At 39.8% G+C, this 22446-nt stretch overlaps 1 protein-coding gene across 1 annotated transcript in view; it reads right to left on the bottom strand.

Annotated features, from left to right (window-relative positions):
- The window catches only part of LOC120441124 (neural-cadherin-like), a 370842-nt gene that overhangs the window by 24198 nt on the left and 324198 nt on the right, over window positions 1-22446 (bottom strand). Inside the window, exons 37-38 of the mRNA XM_039614938.1 lie at window positions 15218-15398; window positions 3705-3949 (exon numbers count right to left, since the gene is read on the bottom strand). Of these exons, the coding sequence (XP_039470872.1) occupies window positions 3705-3949; window positions 15218-15398 (426 nt within the window). The remainder of the gene's footprint in view (window positions 1-3704; window positions 3950-15217; window positions 15399-22446) is intronic.

Raw genomic sequence — 22446 nt, 5'->3', positions numbered from 1 at the left:
TCATCAGCTACAGGCCCGTAGCACTGATCTTGCATCTCATAAAGACCCTTGAGAGGCGGGTCCTAAAACATCGCACCCTGTTTAGGTCTTCATTGGATCAGTTGCAGTTTGCCTACCAGCCTGGCATCAGGGTGGATGATGCCATCATCTACCTCCTGCACCAAGCTCTGACCCACCCGGAGAAGCCTGGAAGATTTCTCCAGTGCTTTTAACACCATCCGACCTCTGAGGGACAAGCTGGAGCTGTCAGCAGTGGACCACCACCTGTCCTAGTGGATACTGGACTACCTCACTGGTCGCCCACAGTAGGTGAGGACACCCTCTACACCTCAGACTTCTCCACCAACTACCCAGGCTGCCATCTACAAAGGTTCTCTGATGACTCTGCCATCGTTGGCCTCATTAGGGTGAGGATATGTCAGAGTACAGACAGTGGATTCAGGACTTTGTGGACTGGTGCCAGTGGAACCATCTCCTGATCAGACTCTGAGGAGACTGAGATCTTTTGGGGGGCGCTGTGGTGGCAGCCATCTCTAATGGTGTTGTCTGTTGGAACAGCAGCTAATCTATTGCTGAAAAGAAGCTGAAGCGGTTGGATAAGCTCATCAGGAAGGCCAGCTCTGTTTTAAGGTGACCCCTCAACCCACTGCAGGTGGTAGGAGACAGAAGTACTCTGCATCACTCTTGGACAATGTCTTTGTGCCATGCATGAAGAACAAAGGAGCGTTATCGCAGGTCCTTCCTCCCAGCAGCTGTTAGACTTTATAACCATCACTGCTCCCAACAAACACAACAAGCTGTTTATATTATACTTATATTATAGTTGTTTATATTCCTACGGTTAATTACAGTTTTTTCCATTTTCTGTTTTTAATATTTTTTTATTTTATTTTAATAACTTTTTAATAACTGCACAGTTTTTTTCATTATGTTATAAATTATTTTTTGAATCCAACTGCTGTCACTTTGCTGCTGGAACAATTTCCCCAATGAGGGACAATAAAGGATATTTCTATTCTATTGTATCTTCAGTCCATTATCACCTGTAAGCTATGAAATCTTCTTCACTTTAAGACATTCCAAATATTATGATAATAATATACAGCCATAATAAATAGAGTCCTGTGAAAAACTAGGTATACCGCATGATCCAGTAGCTTGTAACACCACCTTTAACACCAATAATTTGAAGTAACAGTACGGGAGTTTTTCCCTGGTAACCCTTCCAACCAAGCCATGCTTACTCAGTCCAACAGCTTTAACATTTAATATGCTGACTGTGGACTGTAGAGTCTGGGATGCAGCTCTTGGGCTTTTTGCAGTTTCTCTGGGTGTTGCCCAGACTGACCTTGGAGAGACCGACCACTTCTGGGAAGGTTGCATCATTGTATTAACACACATCTGAAAGCTCCAGAGCCACAAACTGACAAAAGGTATGCTTTTATAGAGGTGCCCACACATGCTAATGATCAATTAAAGAAGTGTTTGATTAGCAGAATCTGGCTGCTATTAACACTTCTTAAAAATATTAAGGATGTACTTAATTTACAGGACTGCAATATATATATATATATGCACTGTATATAGTACAGTTTTACATAGCAGTACAAACAGTTACTGTATAGGGATTCAGGTTGATGTAATTTAATGTGCTGAAAGGAGATCCCTGGATTTGGATCATTTACTCTGCTAATGCAGTGAGGCATCCTGTTAATCCAATGTTTCACTGACGCCCTCCACCTACCTTTTAAAACGTATACAAACCAGATCATAATAACTAATCTTGCTCACAATCCATCACAATTTACAGGCTACTGTAATGTGTAAAGTACAGAGGGGTCGGCTGTACTGCACAAACTAATGAGAATTAACATCCATTGAGACATCAGAGAGACTCACAGTCATATCCAGGATCTCATTTATTACCAAACAAAAGCGTTTGAGTTCAGGAGCATCGTGGTGAGTTTTAACCACAGTCATAAAAAGCATTAGGCAAATGAATAATGTTGACATAATGGTGGTAGTAAGGATTCAACTAAGCTTTCCTAATGTGGGAGTCAACCATTAAGACCACTCCCTCCATCATCATGACACAAGATTATGGCCATCATCGTCACCATGACAGGATACCTAACCTACGTACAGTTTAGTCCATGCAAACACTCATTTCATGAAAATTATAATCCGAACCAACACTATGAGCAGCAATTTTTGCAAAAAGGGAAAGATGACCATAATATTACCATATATTACTGTGAACTTGACTTTGACCACAACTGTGTACAAGTTTGCTTAAATCTGACCAACACTGTAGGAGTAACAATGCTTGTGAACTGAACGAACAGAGAGATGAATGAACAGACGGGCAACGGACACTACAAGCTTCGGTCAGATGAGCTAAATAATTGGACTGTAATTACATCTGTAGATAAAGAAGATAAGCTTAAATAGGATTTGTCATGTTATACATACACAGTTACAAGGTTGGATGTCTTTTTGTTAACCAAAAGTTCAGAATACACACTTTTCTAAACAGTTTTTTCTACCCTTATCTGTATGATGTCAGTGAGAGCAGATATCCTTATGCACTCATGAAATAAGCGGGATTCACAGAGGACCTACATAAAAAAAACACAATTTTTCTGAACTGGTAATTATGTAAAACTACTTTAGTACAGTCTGAGAATAAATATGGCATCATGGGGGAGTATAAAAGGTCCTGCTCTAAGCTTTGGAATAACCTTCATTAGGAAGATTGGAGAGATGTGATATTAAAAAGCTTTCACAGACGTTCTTAAGATTTAGGTCAGCGAGGATCTCAATGTACCCTCAACTCTGTACAACAGGTCCAATGAAGTAAACGAGCACATTCATGCAGAATCTGAAAAATCATTAAAAAGAATTCTCAGCTGGTAAAATTCACACAAATGACTTGAGAAGTCTGATTAATAACTGCCTGAAAACTTCAGTGCAAGACTTGGAAACTTCTTGAGATCACGTCTGCAGAAACATTCATTCTTGATTAGCTGTCGTATAACTCGCACAACTTCATTTTTGTTTGTTAGAGTATATTAAATCACACAGTAAGTATTAGTTGCTTTTCATGTAGAGTGATATAACAAGTTATTTTAGAGTTACTGACCTCATGAAAATCAGGTTGTCGTTTTGAAAACACTGATCGATAAAACAGAGCGCACCATCTTCGTGGTGTCTCTGTTTGTTTCCACATTGAGACTTATAAACACATTAACTCACACATAATAAAAAAACTCGCCCTTGATTAGCTAATTACAAACACCTGGCGCTCTACCGTCATACCACTTTTGAGTGCACGAACTTTATGAATGAAAGCTTCAATTTTTTCAAGTGTCAGTTTCAAATCTACGATGCACTCCGCTGTCACATAATAGTAATTTTGTACTCATCAGTACTTTAATGGAAATTGCAGCATTTGTCAGCCTGCACACGAAGCAGATTCACCTCCGTGCTCCTCCCGCCTCACTGAGTAGTAGACTCGCTGCAGTACGTTCACTATAACGCTATCAGGGCTGCATTCATACAGAGTTATAGCTTTAAACATTATATTATGCATCATTATTGTTTCCAAATTGCTTATAGTAAGGATGGGAAGTATTGCCATAGAAACATGACAGTAATACAGTCTGACAGATGTGTGTAACACGCAGTACATTTACAGGACTTACCCAGTAAGGCCATGAAGCAGATACAGATGGCAAAGAGGGAGCTGAAGCTGAGGCCCACGTCTTCCCTGTATATGGCCAGTGTCGTCTCACAGCGGTGTCCTCTGTAACCCTCCGGGCAGTGGCAGGTGAATTTGGAGGGCGACTGGGCCACGCAGGTCCCGCGGTGACAGGGCCGCATAGCACAAAGGGTGTACATGCAAGACTTTTTGGTCCCGTTTACACTGATCATGTGACCAGGAGGACATCTGCAAAAGACAAGAGTTGCATAGAGAAAGCAGGCAGTCAGGAACAGAGAAAACAAGCAAAAAAAACCCACCTGTACATTTTATGTAGATTAACATTAGACAAATATGATGTTTGTGAGATTTGATAAGGTGAACAACATGAGAATAAAAAGAGAACTGTTACTGTTACCTCATCAGAATGTACACTACTCCTATATTATGTATATTATGTAGCTGTAAAAGTCAAACATGTGACAGTGTGGCGAGGGTACAACAACTGGTGAGCCAAAAGCTCAGGATTCAGACCATTTTTTTCTCCATTTTTGGATCTGTAGACCTTTATGACCAGTGTTGGTCAAGTTACTTGAAAAAAGTAATCAGTTACTAATTACTGATTACCTCCCCCAAAAAGTAATCCCGTTACTTTACTGATTACTTCTTTTCAAAAGTAATTAATTACTTAGTTACTTAGTTACTTTTTAAAAACACAATTTACAACCTGAATAGGTGATAAAGCGATAGATCTTTCAGCCCAATTCTACTTTTTCTGCATAATCCATCATACAAAATGTAATCAAATGGAAACGTCTCTTTTTAAAACGTTAAATCTTTTAACTTTATGCATCAAGCAAAAACTTAATTATATGCAACATTCTCTGACTGGAAGAAATTTGTTTAACATTTAAACCCATTTTCTGCACATTCCAGCACATAAAATAAAATATGTTTTTGTGTTTACACTCACTCTTTCAAATAGATGCAAGTAAAACACAGCAGAAAATAAATAAAATCAAAGACTAGCGGTCCTGTTGCTCTATTTTCACCTGTAAAGCAGGAGTGGGGTAGGCGGAGGTTTACCCTGGTGCAGGTGTGCCGCGGCGGTCAGTGGAAGAATCCGCGAGTTTCTCTGTGAATTTCCCATTACAGTCGTAGCGCACTGGCTGCTTGCTTGGAAGTTTAGGGGTTTTTTTCGCTGTAAAAAGAAGTTTTCTTCCCACGCACAACTGACACTAATGTTTTTGTCACTTTTTATGGAATCAAACTCAAAGTAAGGTCAGTACTTCCACGCTTTAAACGCTGCACGCTCATACTCTCTCCCGCACTCGATATATTATCCCATGTTGATCTGTGAACAGCTGTTGTCACGAACGTCGCACTCGCTTACGTCACTGTCATGAGACATTCTCGCAAAAAATCGCGTTACAAGTAACGCGTTACTGCCCATCTCTGTTTATGACATCACAGAGTGAGGCTGCAATGCTGCAGTATTAACACAGTGCACACTTGTTCCTCTCTGTCAGTTCTCTGATGTCCTGACCTCAGGGAAGAGGAAACAACACCAGCATGAATACTCTGCTTCAGCTATTATTCTGAAATCAAGAGTGATAAGACAGGACAAGGCACCAGCTGATCGGGAATTTTAGGAATGTGCGTAAATACTTTAAACTATAAATAAATGGATGTAGAGCAATTTTGGTATTCAAATGATGTTTCTCTAAAACATACTCAAAGATCTGAGCAAAGAAAGTGTGCGATGAAATAGTTGAACAAATGCAATTGACTAAAAAGTTACTGAAGTACATCCTGAGATGTAGAGGTGGCTTTTCATTATCTCCCTCTGGTCTTAACGGAGTTATTTACTACTTTAATAGGTGATCCTACGCAGATGTACACTTCAACAGAGAACTGGACTGCAGGGGATGAAAGTGCTGACAGTGGCACTGGCAGTAACTAGGATGATTTTATGCAGACAGGGGCACATTTTCTGCCTCACTTCAGAAAGCACTACTATAATTAAAAGCTCATTTGGGTGTAACAGTTCAAACAAACATTTTATGAGCCCATTAATTCACCATCCCATTCAATGTCTATGGAAAAGCTCCAGGCTGAACATTTTGATGACATCAGAGTCGTACCTCTGCTCTCCGCAGATATGCTCGTCCTTATAAATATTGACTTAACTTTACTATGAAAGAGCGACGCTAAATCCAAATCGGTGCTGTAATTCATCTGGTAACTGCTCTTTCTCAGCTACAGAAACGAACCCAGACGAGGCAGTAAAGGGTTAATTTCCTGTATCTTCTCCCAGAATCTGTCTCTGAATTATGTTCTTATCTGTTTAGCTATTTACACTCACTGTGTGGGTGAGAATCTCAGGAAATCTCAACATTCGTTTTTAGTGCAATTCCTTGAGGACACAGTTCGATTCAAAATCCATTTTTGATTCGATATGAAAGAAAGGCAGGAACTGTGTTTTGGCTTTTATTTTAGCACATTGTGTACCAACACCTTTGATTCCTCCTGTCATGAAATATAAGAATTCAGACCAACAGAAAACAGTGAGGAGAAGACGCGTGAGAACAAGCAGGGTTTCATTCCACCCAGTCATTTATTTAAAGGCATTAACTTAGACGGAGCGTTACCAAAGCACAAAGTTATGAGATCAAAAGCTAACTTATAGACTAACATCACGGGCTAATTTTTTGGTAAACAATGGACGTTTGTGTGTGTGTGTACTCAGAAGTAAATAAGGCCGAGCTCTCTGCTGTGTTGTTGCTGCTGTGCTCTTTCCAGCAGTGAAGAAAAGCCTCTAACATCTGCAGCACCTTTGAAATGAAACAGCTGAAATAAGTTTATTTTCTTCAACCAAAAGTTGGTAAATTATTATTTTTTTGTTCACTTCAGTGTGATGGTGGCGGTCAGTCAAAACCGTTCAGCTTACGATGAAACGAAATGAAAACCTTTAATGTAAAAATCTCATTTAATCGAGACAGTTACGACGTTGGACATCCTCTATCCTCCAGTGCCTCCGATGGTGTCGTCTTTAACACGTTTGCTTGTTTAATTCCAGCTGCAGACACAAAGGCCATCCGGCATAAAACCCTGGCAGGTCAAACATGGGGCGCTAACAGATGTGGCTTTTAAAAGAAGCTTTGTCATTGTGCCAGCTGATGTGGTCTAATCAACGAGTCCTTGTGGAGGTTTTCCAGGCATGCCCAACTGGGTCTTACCCCAGGTTAGACCAAGAATTGTGGTGAATATACATCTATGAGCTGGGCTTCAGGATTCCCAAGGAGTAACTGGGAAAACCTGCTGATATCTGGAATACCCTGCATAATCAGCTTAACCGACTTTGGATGAGCAAATAAAGGAAGGATGCATGGGTCATGGCTTACACATATACTTTACCATTAATCGTTTGGTTAAATGCCCCAGAAAACTTAACAACTTAACTAATTACTATTTTGTTAGGGCTTATTTGTGCACCAGGTGATCGCTGGGTTTGATCACATGACGGTGTCAGTCTCGTCAACTTTTGGTTAATTTTTTTAGAAATTCTTTATTTTCAGACAGCAGTTTATGTTCACAGGACAAATATCAGAACAGGTACAATGTTATAATTTGTCTTTAACATGAAGGACTGCTGTTGACGAGGGGCACATTTTTCGTAATCCTAATCAAGCATAAAGTAAAACAAAATAAATACACGAGTGAACAAACAAAACAAAACAAAAAGACACCACAGAGGCTGGAATGGGATCAAACTTTAGTCTCCTGGTTGACAAACCTGTGATTTATGCCACTGTCTCCTTCTAATCTTTTAAAGTGGACTTTGTAGGTTTCTAATTTTCTCTGGCTAATAAAACCACGAGCAGTGAGCAAAGGACCCAGCTGGCATGTGACAGCATGAGGTGATACTAGTCTGATATACAATATGGCTGTATACAAAAAAACCTGTTACATACAGTTAGTCTTTAGTACAGATAGAGTGATCACACACAAACCTTAAATATATGTGAGGACAGACTAACTTTTACTCTTTATGATCCTGAGAAAATGATTCTGTTGCCGGCTGGGGAGGATACTTTATGCAACTCGCTCTCGTTTTCCTCTAATATCCATCTTGTACAGGATGCAGCTGTGAGGAGCTCTAAACAGTGCCAAAACAAGTGGATGCACCACTTTATTTACCTTTTATGTTCTGCAGGACTTTTTTTAACTGTCATCTCATATAGCAGCATTTCAGAACGAGCTACCGCAGATTCCCCACGAGAGTTTTCAGTCGGGACTCCTACCTCAGAACTCAGGAGAACCATCTTAAGAACAAACACAAAGTGGAATTACTTGTCCAAACCAACTGAAGTCAGTATCACCATGAAAACCATTTTCACTGTTCAGTTTATTAGTTTTTGTTTGTTATTGCAGATGTAAATATCAGTTATTAAAATGACCACGTTCCTATCGATCTGTCAGACATTTTAAAAAGAAAATTACCTGCGCAAAGGATTATTATGCCACAATCATAGGCAAGCACTCAGGAATAATTGTGCCCGGTTGGAGCCTGTGTAGGTGTTGAATACAGGACACCTGACTGTCTAACAGAAAGCACAGCTTCTCTTTCTGCACCTTCTCTTATCATTACCTGTCATTAGCCATGACTGGAGTTGGTGCTATGAAGAGTGCCTTATCATAACACGGAGCTTGTGTGCACTGTAATCAGTGACAGGTGTGGAGCTGTTAGAGTTTCTGAAGCATGATTAATAATATTTTTTAATATCTCTGATGATAGAGATATTTTTCATCTCAATGTTATGCTGTCATGCAGCTCGGGAATTCTGTTGCTTTTCTTAATAATGTGCTCCGGTAAATAAATAGTAAAGGTAAAAATAGAACTTCAACTATGAAATGTGCTCACAAAGTTCCACAACTCTGTCTATAAATTAAAAAAAAACCCAAATATTGTTTTTTATTCTGCTGATCTCTGCTTCATGATCATCTCCTTGTGCTCCTCTCTGTGACTGAACCCATTTTTGGATCACTTGGAAGTTCACTTCTGACCACATCTGTTTGGGTTCTAAGATTTCAACATGGCTCCTGGAAATCTTTTGAGGAATACCGACACTGCTGTGTGAAACCGACTCTCTTACCAGGATCAGTTGGTGATGAGAGCTCGGTCTTTGGCTTCAATCACCTGGAAACCACCGAGTGTTTGACACTGAAGGTGGCACGTCATGTTAGAAACATGGGACTGTGCAGCATGAATTTATTCCTTAGGGTCAAAGTGTCTGTCTATAACTTCTAGTATATCGTTACCTGTCCTACTCACCAACATCGCCCATCCTCAGAATTATGTTTAGATTTTGAAGCTTTTATTTTAACATACTGGATGAGCACCAGCGGGCTTTGGAAAAGGGCAGGTGGTCAGAACAATAATATCAGGAAGGTGAAGCTGCCAAATATACTGCCCATAAGTCACGGTTCACTAAAATATAATTAATTTAAAGCTTTTGTAAACTACTTGCCATCCTTCCTGTAACTGCATGTCTGAGATACAGAGATGTGGCAACTGTAAAATCAAAATATCTATATTTTTTTATCTAAAAAAGAGTTTGGTAAATGCAGTGCAGCTGGATAAACTTAGCTGTAGTTACTGAACATAAACTTTTCCAGGTAACAGTATAAGTGGAAAAAGGAGAAAATTAGTTTCTGCCATGTTATTCTAAATTCTGATATGAACAGACTGAAGGAGTCCAACAAGTAGGTGAATTTTTCTAATATAACCTCGGATATAATCCCACAGTTTAAATTACTGTTGTGCTACGCTAAGCTTTCCAAGAAGTAACAACAACAACAAAAGTTTGTGAGGTATCAAAAAAGCTCACATTTCTAAAGATATAATTATAATAATAATAATAATAATAATAATAATGCATTAGATTTATATAGCGCTTTTCAAGGCACCCAAAGCGCTTTACAATGACATTATTCATTCACGCTCACATTCACACACATATAATGAATAATAAAAGGTCCATCACACCGTTTAGTGTAAATGTGGTTGTATGCAGGTGTGCTATGGGCTGTGCTTGGCCCTACCTGTCAGTCAGCGCTGAATGAACTGGGCATGTGCAGAGTACTTTCTTTATTCGTCATTAAACGCTGGCTGTTAATGTGCGCATGCATTCAGCTACTGTGTGGATTTGTCAGAAGACGTGCAATTATCAACGTGACTTTATCTCAGCAGCCTCTGTTATTTCCTCAACAGACTCCCATAGCCCTTTTTCCACACAATGACAAATTAATTATGAAACAGATATGAAGATATGAAACTTGCTACAGACCTAAATTTCACACTGAGTGCTAAGCCTTTAATTTTTCTTGTAATATCTGCTGTTAGAGGCTTAGTTTAATATAGGCTTTGATATAGTACTGTCTCTGTTTCCCCTCGTGAAGCAGTCGGTGTTCTGACAGATCTTTGTGGCAGATGCTTCGCCTCCACAACTGGAGGTCTGATCTGACGCCAGAATAAGCTTCAATTAAACACTGTTTCAACTTTTCGATCCCCTCGACTATCCCAGCTTAGATGTGAAACAGTTATACTCTCTCTGTCTCCATTTACGTTTATGATAAACTGACTGCAAACAGTGAATTTGTCATATTGTGATAAACTGTCTTTTCTTAAATGAAAAAAAAAAAGGATCTGACAAATCTGACTGTGTCCCTATTTATTTGAGCCCAAATGCAGCATTAACAGCAATTACTTGACTATCTGACGGTGGCCCTCCAGTTAGCTTCAAACACTTGGGCTTGGAGTGCTCACTGCCAACATTTACTACCCTTTAATCATGTTCCGAGGTTCAGGTCAAGTACTGGAAAGAGAACAAGGCGAACAAATAAGCACTAGGAGAATAGAGAGTCGGACTATGTGTGTGTCTGTGTGTGTGGCGGCGCTAGGGAGGTTAAAGTGAGATGAGAACATACAAGCCAAGAAATGGAGGGATGGGAGGGGCAGAGTGCGAGAATGAGAGCCATTGTAAAGGAAGAAAAAATAAATTGGTGGATAGATGATGTGGGTGAGTGGATGAGTGGATGAGAGGAGTGGGAAAAAGGGGAAAGGCCAGATTAAAAGCTAGGAGGCTGCACACACTGAATAGAGGCTGATGTTTCCAATGGCAGAAAAATAGCTGAGATTAGTGGATGTGGCTAAGAGCTCTCCGTGTTTGATTCGCTCTGTGTCGCCGGAGAGGGTTGTTAGCGCGCCACAGCTTTTCGTTGCACAACATTTTCCATTTCCCACTGACAAACTAAGCCTTTTAGAGAAATTAATACAGGAGTGCGCGTGAAATGTTGATCAAGCAAATGGGTGAATCCGGGTGAGAGGGGTTGAAAAAATATTTATTTTTACCACATTTAGTGGCCGACAGGTGGGTTCGCTGCATTGTGCGTTATGTTTGAAAGGGGGACGGGACTGCAGCTTTCTGCGGGTTCCAACTTTTGAAAGTCTCTCTGATGCCAACTTCAGACAGAAAATAACGGTGCCCAGAGTTCAAAGGCATCTGGGCCACTAAATGTACATGAATTTTCACAAATGCATTAGTAGCAAACATTCTTCCTAAGCATTTATTTTAGGCAAATTGTAGTGAGTATATTTATGTGATGATATGATCATATTAAATTGTCTTTTACCACATTAGAAAAAAGTATATTTAGATTTGGTTGATTTTCCCCTCAATGTAGTTTCCTTGGGAAGGAGTTCTTCCAGAACCTCTCCTGTTTTGAGTCTGAACCCGACTTTCAGAGAGCACTAATCAGTGATGCTCACTGGACCTCTTCCAGCATGTCCAAAAGTACAGTTCAGGCACGCACGTTACAGCAGACCATGTAGGGATAGTTTCATGTCCATGAAATTCAAAAAGACATGCACCCTCACGGCCTGTTGTACTGACTAGAAATAAACTGTTTAGTCTCTGGGAGAGGCTCAGATAAAAGTCAGCTGATTTGGTTCAGGCATCTGACAAGGACGCCTCCTGGGTAAGGTGTTCTGGGCAGGTCCTACCTTTCAGTAGGGCACCTTACCCAGGACATGCTGGAGAGATTATATCAATCAGCTGGGCTGCGAATGCATTGATGTTCCCCCAGATAAACTGGAGGGCGTGGCCTGGGAGGGGGAGGTCTGGGCTTCTCCGCTTAGGCTGCCATCCCCGTGACCCGGCCCTGGATAAAGGGAAGTCAATGGATGGATGCGGGGAAGCTTTTCTCTGATAATAGTGTACACATTTCACTGTACTGGATTATTTTACATGACTTTCATGTCATAAAAGTCTACAGATCAGTATTTGAGACAGAGATAAGATATGTTTTCACTGTCACAGGTAGGGATGGGTACCGTTGGGTATCGTTCTGACATAAACAGTAGTAACCAGACCGAAAAGCAGCGCACATTTCGGTGCTTTATTTTCTGAGATGTCATACACTTTGGATTCTAGCCAATCATTTTACCTTTGCAAGCGTAGTAGGCGGGCCCAGGTACGTACGTTCTTTTAGAGCAGAGCTACAGATTAAAAATGCCCAAGGCAAAGCGGTCAAAAGTCTGGCTGTACTTCACAGCAAAAGATGCAAACTCAGCAGCCTGCAACAAGTGCTTTAAGGTGATACTGTGATACTGTCAAAGGAGGTAACACCTCGAATCTGATGAAACACCTGGCAACTTATAGCATTTTGTTAAAAGCCAAGAAATGCGCCGTGTTTGATCGCTTGCTGCGAGACCTCACACCGTGCACATCTACTGCGGGTGTGGTGCCTGTTATCGGACCCGGAGTTAGCAAAATCCCCCAAAAACCCGAAGACTAGAGTCCTGGCCTCTAGCCCTGCCAGTGTAGCAGAAATGATGACGGATGATGATGGCAGCAGCAGCCGTTCTCCTCTGCGTGAGTAACTTAACATTGTTCGTGTATAATTTACTTTGAGTAGGCTAACCACATTATTACATTAATGCATGTAAGGTGAACTAGCAAACACTGTCGTAGTTACATGCGGCTGTCTTCTTGTTTGATGGCAGATACTCCCTTCACCCTGGCCAAAAAGGCTAAAATGACCAAAGAAAAAGTGGGAAACAGCTAAACATGAGAGGTTTTTAGACAAAATTGGTGTTTTTTCCATTGATTAAGCACTGCTTCCAGCCAAGAGTGATACCATATATGCCCTATAGCTGCAGAAAAGGCTAACATTGTTATCTTTTTACAAAAAAATAGCTAAACATAAGTCTGTGAAGGTTCTCAGTCATCCAGGTCATCGTAGTCAAAGGAGTTTGCGAAGAAAAGCGTCTGGACTTCTTTAAGTTGCTTGAAGACGTTTCACCTCTCATCCCAGAAGCTCCAGTTCCCTCCCCAGACGCCCTAATGCCCACTCACATCCTGGGCCATCTGACCTCAGGAATTCACATAACAAGGTGGGGCCAGGTTTCACAATGAGCTCACCCGAAACCCTGGCTGATTAGGTCCCACACCCGCTTTCACACCTTGGCTCATGTGATCAGAGGATCACCAGGGGGTCCTTTGTCCCTCTTTGGGGGGGATACTCCCACTGGGTTTAAATCTGGGACTCTCGGCCATTTGACCTTAGAACTGAAGAAGCTTCTCGGATGAGAGGTGAAACGTCTTCAAGCAACTTAAAGAAGTCCAGACGCTTTTCTTTGCAAACTCCTTTGACAGCTAAACATGAGAGGTTTTTGGACAAAGTGTGTGTTCTCCATTCTTTAAGCACCGGTTCGAGCACCGTTTAAGCACCGGCACCATTTCAAAAGTACCGGTTTGGTACTGGTATCGGATAAAACCTAAACGATACCCATCCCTAGTCACAGGTTTAGCAGTAGTGCTGCTCTGAGCCTATGACTAAGGAACTCAGTAACTTTACTTTCTCATTCATGGAGAAGCTTTTCAACAGGAAACTAAATCAGCACATAATTTGCAATGGCCTTCAACCAGTTTGGCACTTGGAGGCTGCCTGGTAGTCAGTCGCCTTGCATTTATTGCCTACTGATTCTTTTTTTTTTTATTTAATAAGAAAGAAGCACCACAACAAAACTGAGTTAATTGAGACTGTGTGTGTAAAATAAAATTCCACATCCCTAAAAGGATTTGTTAATTGGGCCTGTAGAGAGAAAGCAAAAGAGTAAATTCAGAAGGAATTGCTGAGAATTAGCTGGAGGTAGTTTGTGATTTCTTTCTGTGTTTAAACCACCACAGTGATCAGAGTCACACTCAGTAATACTGCATTTCTCTAACTCCAAACTTAATAAAGAATGATCCGAACTGGTGCAGCAGAGGCTGACGTATCTTGACTTTTACGTCTGGATCCTACAATTCCCATAATGCAGCTTCCTGCTATAATTTTGTTAGACCTGATGAATGACCACAGCTCCCGCTCTCATACACACACGGTTTTATTGCAGGCCCAACTGAAATTTCAGACATGCCCTGAAGTCATAGAAAGATATTACAGAACCCTTTTCAGAGTCTGAGAGTCAAACAAGAAAAGTGCTCATTGTGTAAAATCATTTTTAGACAAGAAATACCCAACATTTACTACCTCGTCTATCTATCACTGTATATAATGATGGATGGGCATGGCTGCACGCACGTTGCTTAGAGATTCTGTTGCCTGTGCACTGAATGACAGGCATTAATTTATTCATAACATGATTAAAAACTAAAAAAGACATGAGGAATGTACAGAAATGTGGTCAGATTATAGTTATATTATATATTATAGTGAGATATAGTTATATCTCATTATAACTCAAGATCATCTGAGATCTGTTCAGGGTTTGGGATGGATTATCGCTCATTTTAATGTAATTTTCATGTTTGGGACATCCAAATGGGGAATTCTGGATTGATTGTAATTTCAAAATGCATACAAGAGATTTCATCTAAGAGGTCAATGTGCTTTTTAGCACGTATACCACCTACAAGAAACAAAGAGCTCATGACCTGGTGGATGTTTAAAACTGCTCTGCTCCACTCTCACACATTTCAGACCATGTTGAAACTGCTATAAATTCCAAAACAGTCAGTCTGCTGTCCTTCTTGTTCCAGTTTTGCAAGTTGTTGTACAGGATGCCAGTGGGGACTTTTTCTGGTCTTCCTTTACTATTTGCTTTGAATTGGCTGCCGTGCATTCAAACATCCTTTGTACACGCACGAGTAAATGCGTGTTTTGTTAGAAAATGGTTGCCATAGAATTTGCACAGAAATTTTAGCTTTACAATAAATAAAAGCTCAGGGATGCTTTTTCTTTTGCAGTCTTAAGTGGGTCAGGGCCGGGTTATTTCAAAGCATCTTTATATGCCTATGAACAAAAATAATATCCATGTCAGAGGCTGAGAAGTGGTTTCAAAGGGAGCAAATGGGTTTAAACGCATGTGTTTTCATGCTTTTGACTCACAAGGAAGAGCGTGTGTGCTCGACTGTGCAATTGCATTCGGCATGCGTGGGTTTGTGTGCGTACCTGCATTCGTGCACTCTCCACAAGTCAACGCAGGTAAAAGGGGGGCTACATTGGTTCCTTTTGCAGGAGTCAGATGAGCACCCAACAGACAGGCCTTGTACGCTGACCTGGGAAACCCCATCTCGTGGCTGGCTGTCCAGCGGCATGTAACGACCATTGAGGCGTAGATCCCTCATACAGCCTGCAGGGAGAAGAATGGAAATGAGGGTTCAGCGGAACAACAAACAGACTTTTTATTTGCATTTATGTACACAGACATAAAATGAGAGCAGAGCTTTGCTCGTGTACCTGGTATCAAATAAACTGCTGGCTCCAGTTCTACCACTTGAGGCATAAATCCACCCACTCACATTTTGACATCTCCAAGATTTAGCAAAATTCCTCTTTTGCTGCAACAATGTCTAGTGAGCTTTTGAGTGTCAGGTATTTAGAGCAGAATCTAATAATCCGTCATTCATAATGTTCTGGATAACAGGAAAATATTTGTGTTGGATACTTTATTATGTTCTCCGCGATGCACTGACAACTTAGATGTGTCACTCGGGCAATCACCTGCTAAACTGTGCTAAAGGGAGTAAATACATTTGAAATGCATCTACATATTTTGCACAGTGTGAATGTGCCTTTGTTTGGAACACAAATCCCTACAAATGTGGATCTTTTTTATTTTACTCCTACTTCTACAGTTTGGTTTTTATTTTCACAGTTTTGGCAACTGTTTCTAATCCCCCACTCCTTTTTGCTATGTCAGAATTAAAGCAAACACCCTTCACGATGAGGCTCCCAGGCCAACTGTAAAACATATTTACCAAGCAAAGAAGCAAATAAAAAGAACACGTAAGTAAGAACTCAATAGGATTTATATCAATTAATACTACAAGAAACAACCAGCTATAAGTCACAAAGTAAAACCAAAGTGGTTGTTGTATTATTTTTGTTACTCTGTTGTTTTTACATTACCTCGTCTCATCTGCTTGAATAAAGAAAGAGCTCACCATTAAGGAAAAGCTGTTGATTTACAGCTCAATCATGTTCCTACCTTCACAAACGGCCATGAACTAAAGTGACTGAAATGAGTTTTCTCCTAAAGGTTCGTCCTTAGAGATAAGATGAGGAGCTCAGGTATTCTTCAGGGGCTCAGAGTATAACCGCTCAAGAATACCTGAAGCAGCTTCAGCACTTGACTGGGAAGCCTCCTGCACAGCTTTTTGGTGAATTGTTTCGGGCATGTCTGACTGTGTGGAGTCCCTGTGAACACACCATGTCCCCAGGAGCTGGCACAGGGTACAGTGGATGGATGGGTGGACCAGGAAGTATTATGGTAAGTCTTTAGGAACTGTATCATGCAATAAGATGATCTTTTGAAACTGTTAATTCCACACATCTGAATGATTCTCAGTTATCACAGCCAGTACTGATGGCCTGCCATAACACACTGACATAAAACATTTAAACCAAGGAGCAAAGGTGATTTGTTTCTTTAAATTTAGGGCAACTGAGTTTCTTTGTAATGAACATGGGAAAATAAATCATAAGTAATTTATTTCTAAACTTAAACTTATTTTTCTAAATACTATTTTCTAAATATTTACGGTGCATTTAATATGAACCTTTTATTCTAAAAAAAATTCAAAATTCTTAAGTTTTTCTCTAAGTTACTATTTGATGAGCTTAAACTGAGCTGGATGCAGACCATGAGCTAAAACTAGTTTGACACCACTGGTCAAACTATCAGCTTGTTGCTGCTTTATGGTTTGAGTTAGCTTGAAAGTAACCCCACTGCTGAGAGACTGTATTCACACAGCAAGTTTGAATCCACAATCGCTGTAATTAGAACTGTGTGAGCACTGCTTGATGTTAAAAGGAGTCTTATTAAATTTCTACAGGGGAAGCACAAGAGAAGGAGAAACCAGGAGGGAGCAACGGAGAGAAAAACACGAAGAAATCAAACAAATTAAAATGATTTAAGATTTAAAGACAATGATACAGAGGAAAGAAAACTGCGGAGGTCTAATTGAGCCTATATATTATTTAGGATACCCCAAATTGAAAGTAAGCAAATCTCTATTAGTCATTTTTTTGTTCTGTTTTATTCAGTTATTTGGTAGTGAACATGCCAAGTTAGTGTAGGAGCAGTTTAAAATTGACTGCTTGAAAAAGTTCAATAAAATGGCAATGCTCTTATTTAACAGCAACATCCGATTTGGGCATTCTACAACATCTTATTACGTCTACTTCTGTTTGTCTAAGTGACAACATATATTTATGGTATTTGTGTTTTCATCCCTTAATTGCTAAGATGGCATATTCAGCTAACAATTCATCTCCCCTGTCATTTTTTGAAGAGAGACATCCCCCAAAAGAAAACACAGTCATGCACAGATATTCACTTGGGCTGCCATCATCTATCAAGTGCACCTCTTCTGAAGGGAAGTGCTTTTAAAATCCGTTTAATAAACTCATGCATTGTCTTTTATTGCCCGAGGCAAAGCTGTCTACATCTCTCACTGTCTAATATCTGGGAGTTCTCTGTCTCTCTTTCACTTTGTGTCTGTGGCTCTTGGTTCTGACCTCTTCCTCTCTCATATAGCATCTTTCCTTTTTCCATCCGTACCCACGCTTATTTTCTCTCTCGATATTTCAGCTGAATCTGCCAACATTTGTGTTTGTACAGTACGGTATGTGCATGAGTCAGTCTGTTGTCTCTCGTAGGTCTCTGTTAACAGTGCAAACCTTAGTGTCCAATTCTACTTTGTTCACATTATTCCTTTCTGCCAACATCAGATTCCAGTACAAATGGGTTACGGTCCTCAACTGATCCAAATAGGAACAATGGATGATGTTGTTGTGCAGAAGTAATCATGGAGACCGCTGGAGTCAGCGTCTACAGTTGTATTTATTACAGCTTCAAGCTAACATGCAGCAGAGTAAATCGGACTGGCTTTTCATGAAGAAATGCCTGCTGCTGCTTCTGCAGGGAGATAGACGAGGATGCGATGTTAAAGCCGGGAGTGATTGGATCATGACTTGTGACCTCACTGAGACAGATTCCATATAAAATTTCACCATGTGAAGAACCACTTTTAACAACATCTGCCAGCCTTTCTCTGCAAAGTCATGGCCAGACACTGAATTCAGACAAATGACACAAAAAACTCTGATCTGCTTGTTCAGGATGAGGCCACATTAAAAAATAAATGCACCCTTTTGTGTGGGAATTCATAACACTGAAGGTGAGCTCATATAGTTCCATGTTAAACAAACAAACAACACAAAACAGTTTCAGCTTATTCAAACTGTTAGCGTGTTAGTATGGCACAAATGAGTGAAAATTAAAAGACCGCCTGGAAACAGGAACTTTGAGAAAAATGGAACAAAAATGTAACAAATATATAACATTAGTGCTAATGAAGTCATCCCATATGTGATGCTCATCCATCCCATGGGCACTTTATTCCACCTGTATTTTGAACTTTACACTGAAAGCGTCCATAATTTCCATATACAATTTCAGATTAAGATTTTCATAGTATGTTTTTTTGAATAGTAAATTTTTAACTTTACTTTTTGAATGCAGCAATGAACTGTGTTCACTTGCAATGGTTTTCCATACACGTCCCTGAGCCCATTCAGTGTTTTCCACGATAGAACCATGTCTGCTTTTACTGAAACGCAGCATGAAGGGCTAAGGTGCCTCGAGGTGACTGTTGTTGTCATTAATCAAAAATTATGCCATGCAGTTTGTGTCCTTGGACCATGTGCATAGAGATTTCTCAGAGTCTTTTAATGATATCATACGTATACCTTCAATGATGAAATCCCTTGGAGTTTTGCACTGTAAAACGTTGTTGTCATGACCTTAGCTAACTTAAAAAGCTGTTCCTGTCAGGGTCCCTGGGGCGTGGATCCTGGGTTTTGAGTTTTCTCTAGTTTTGTGCTCTTGTTTATCCTTGTTTTATGATCCCGTATTTTTTCACTTTTAGCTTTTTGTTCTTTCTTTGTATTTTTAGTTCTCGTTATTTCCTTGCTTGATATGAGTTCTTTTGTTGAATTGCATGGCTTTAGTTCAGTGCACCAGCTCTGACGGTTCACTCTGAGTTTCTGGTTTTGTGATGGGATTTATGTGTGAGCTCCATAGCCTTCTGTTTATAGTGCTATGTTTATCTTCCTTACACTTATGAGTTTCCTGTTTTCTGTGCCTTTAGTTCCATACTTGTTTCAGTTGATGACAGTTACTTAGTTCCTGTTCTATTTTAATAGTTTTGTGTCTCGTGCGCCTGGTATTGAGTTTAACCTTCCCTGCCTATTTTACTTGATTTGTTGCAGCTGTGTTCTCTGGTGTTTCCCATCTTCTTAATTACCTGGTGTGTACTTATTGTCCTTGTTGCATCCTTCCCACATGGTAAAGTGTTTCCTTGTCCTGTGCATATATTTTTTCCCTTTATCACCATTAAAAACTGTTTTTGAGTTCAGCTTGTTGCTGCTTTATGGTTTAAATAAGTTTTCCTGAGTCCAGTTCTGAACCTGCTATAATTTAATAAATTATATATACACACATCTTACTAGTAGTTGCGTTTAGAAGTCTTGAAGCTTTTTGGAAAACTGGACCTATAATAGCTGTAAGAATAACATCAATGTAATCTGACACCCACTCTTGCACAGTATAGCATACACAGGAAAAACTACAAGACACACACACACACACACACACACACACACACACACACACACACACACACACACACACACACACACACACACACACACACACACACACACACACACAGAGCTGTAGGGACCATGGCCATCATCCCAGCTAACAATAAAATTGCATTTGGATGAATTAACCATTAAACTGTCATATCAATCATTCAGTAATACATAAAAATGTCACAATTCTCTCTTGAAAAGAGCACATATGAATAGATAAAACAACCTATTTTTGGCAGCACTCCTCAGAAGAAATACTTGCTAAACTGCCTGAATGAAACACCACCCCTTTCACCTTACCCTGTGACACATCAAACACATCACATTATCTCTTTCTTCCACACACTCAGACAAATTATATACACCAGAGCCTGGATGGTGTTTAGATGGTGTCGAGCAACAACAATTCTTCTGTGTTATTTTGCCACGGTGCGATCCATCAGAGAAATTCTGGAAGATTTATATTGTTGTATGCCATAACCTTTTCCTCCATTCCCCGAAGAAGATGTTAACCCTTAATGATTCAGCCCTGCTCACATCCATCTGCCTTAGATTTGTGTAAAAAAAGTCTGTGGGCAAATTTATGACTGACTTTTGTTTTCTGCAGAACATAAATATATATTTTTTTCTGTTCAGAGAAACATCCCTACAAAAAAGTAGAAACAAGCAATTACTAGGTTAGTTTTGTGCCAATGGTACTCAACAATCCAGTTTACACAGTCCAGTTAGTGTTGTGAAAAAGTGGGTGGATTTTACTTTCTTCTCAAACTCTTCACAATAATTATTTATTGAGAAAAAAGCACAATTAATGGTTACATTTCTTAAAAGTTTTACATTTTTCTTTTTCTGTGTTTACCACATTAGCAATTAAAAAATGTTTTTAATTATTTTCAGGATTTAGAATAACACTCAGCAGTTTACTGATGGGGACGAGGAATGCAGCTACGCTATAACAACAACCCACATGGGATGGAAACAACAACACCTCAATTCAAACAAATTAGTTCTAGAAGTAAGACTCGCCAACATGTGCAGATTATTTCAACTACTTTAAAGATTTGTTAATTTTTGTCCCAAAGAGAGGTTTTAAAAACTTTTTCCTCTGCAACTTGTACTTTCATCACCAGCTTTGCTGTAGCACAATTATACTTATAGTAGTGTTATATTATAACTATTTGGGGGATACAAATTTGCAACTTGCATTTCCTGGGGAGCGTCACTGTCTTTAGGTCTGCTCGACTGCCATCGACCTCCAGCAACCACTCACCAACTGGTTGGGGAATAAACATCTTTCCTTCATTAACAGTGTTGGGATTCCAACACAGAATCAATATTTGTCTGTGCCATTGCTGAACACATATGGAAGAATATCGGCTATTTAATTTGTATTATGACCAAAGTAAATTTAATCACAGTCTATTTTACTGTGACAGAGCCACCAACTTTGCACAAATCTGCACGACATCAATATGCTGCACTTTCACTCAGACGACGTATGGTTTCTTTAACTCAGAGTAATAAATCACCCTGAAAGAGCGAACACTTTTTTACTGCCATTTAATTTTTTGGATGGCAGGAAAAAGCAGCAGCTTTACAGAAATGAGAAACAAATGACATTTAAATATTTAGTCATTAGTGTACTGCAGTTCAGAAAATCTCACCACTGCAGTTCAATTCAAGAAGAGTGAAGCCATTAATTTAGTGTTATAAAATGAAATATAGGTCCATTATTCAGTACAAACAAAACCTATCAACTAAATATTTTCATCCATCAAATCATCAAAGCATATTTTACAGTTGTTACTCATAGAAATGAGGTTGTAAAATGTGACAATTTATAAATACACGGAGGGAGAGCCGAAAGTAACAGACTGTAACCGTCGGGCATCTCTCCACATCTGGAAAATCAGTCCCTGAGAGTCTGCGCTGAGTAGGTTTGTTAGAAATGCCAACACCGACCTGAGTGATTACTGAGATATTGGTATTGATTTGTTCTAAGGGTCACTCCAAAAAAATATCTGTTGTTGTCCTTGCAGAATGTTGTGCTTCAGTCTTTACCCACAGCAGCCGCTCCCGAGCAGACGTACCCCACAGCTCCTGAGTGTGAATCCAAAGTAACTACTATAAGCCTGACTGGGAAGTGCTGCTTAGGAGCTCATATTACAAAGATACAAAATAACTTCAGATTTTCATTTCTTAACACCTGGGGCCAGACCCATAAAATAATTTAAATTCACATCTAAAATCCTCTGCAGGCACAGAGGCAGAAATGTGTCCATGCACTATTTTTTATCTGTTATCTTCTAAAGCTGTAGTATATATATTATATGTATATACTACAAGTATATGTATATTTTGCCATTTATGTTGTATTTTTTCATCCATCAAAAAGACAACATAATTACTATAGTACAGTCCCTTCACTTTTGTTTTGAAGCTTCAGTTGCTGGTAACCGGCTACACTATAGGACCAAACGTTCTGGGTCACCTGCACATTACACCTACAGGAGCTGTAGGCC

The sequence above is a fragment of the Oreochromis aureus genome, linkage group 1, assembly GCF_013358895.1.
Source record: "Oreochromis aureus strain Israel breed Guangdong linkage group 1, ZZ_aureus, whole genome shotgun sequence".
NCBI lineage: Eukaryota > Metazoa > Chordata > Actinopteri > Cichliformes > Cichlidae > Oreochromis > Oreochromis aureus.
This window is presented reverse-complemented; position numbering and strand designations above follow the sequence as displayed.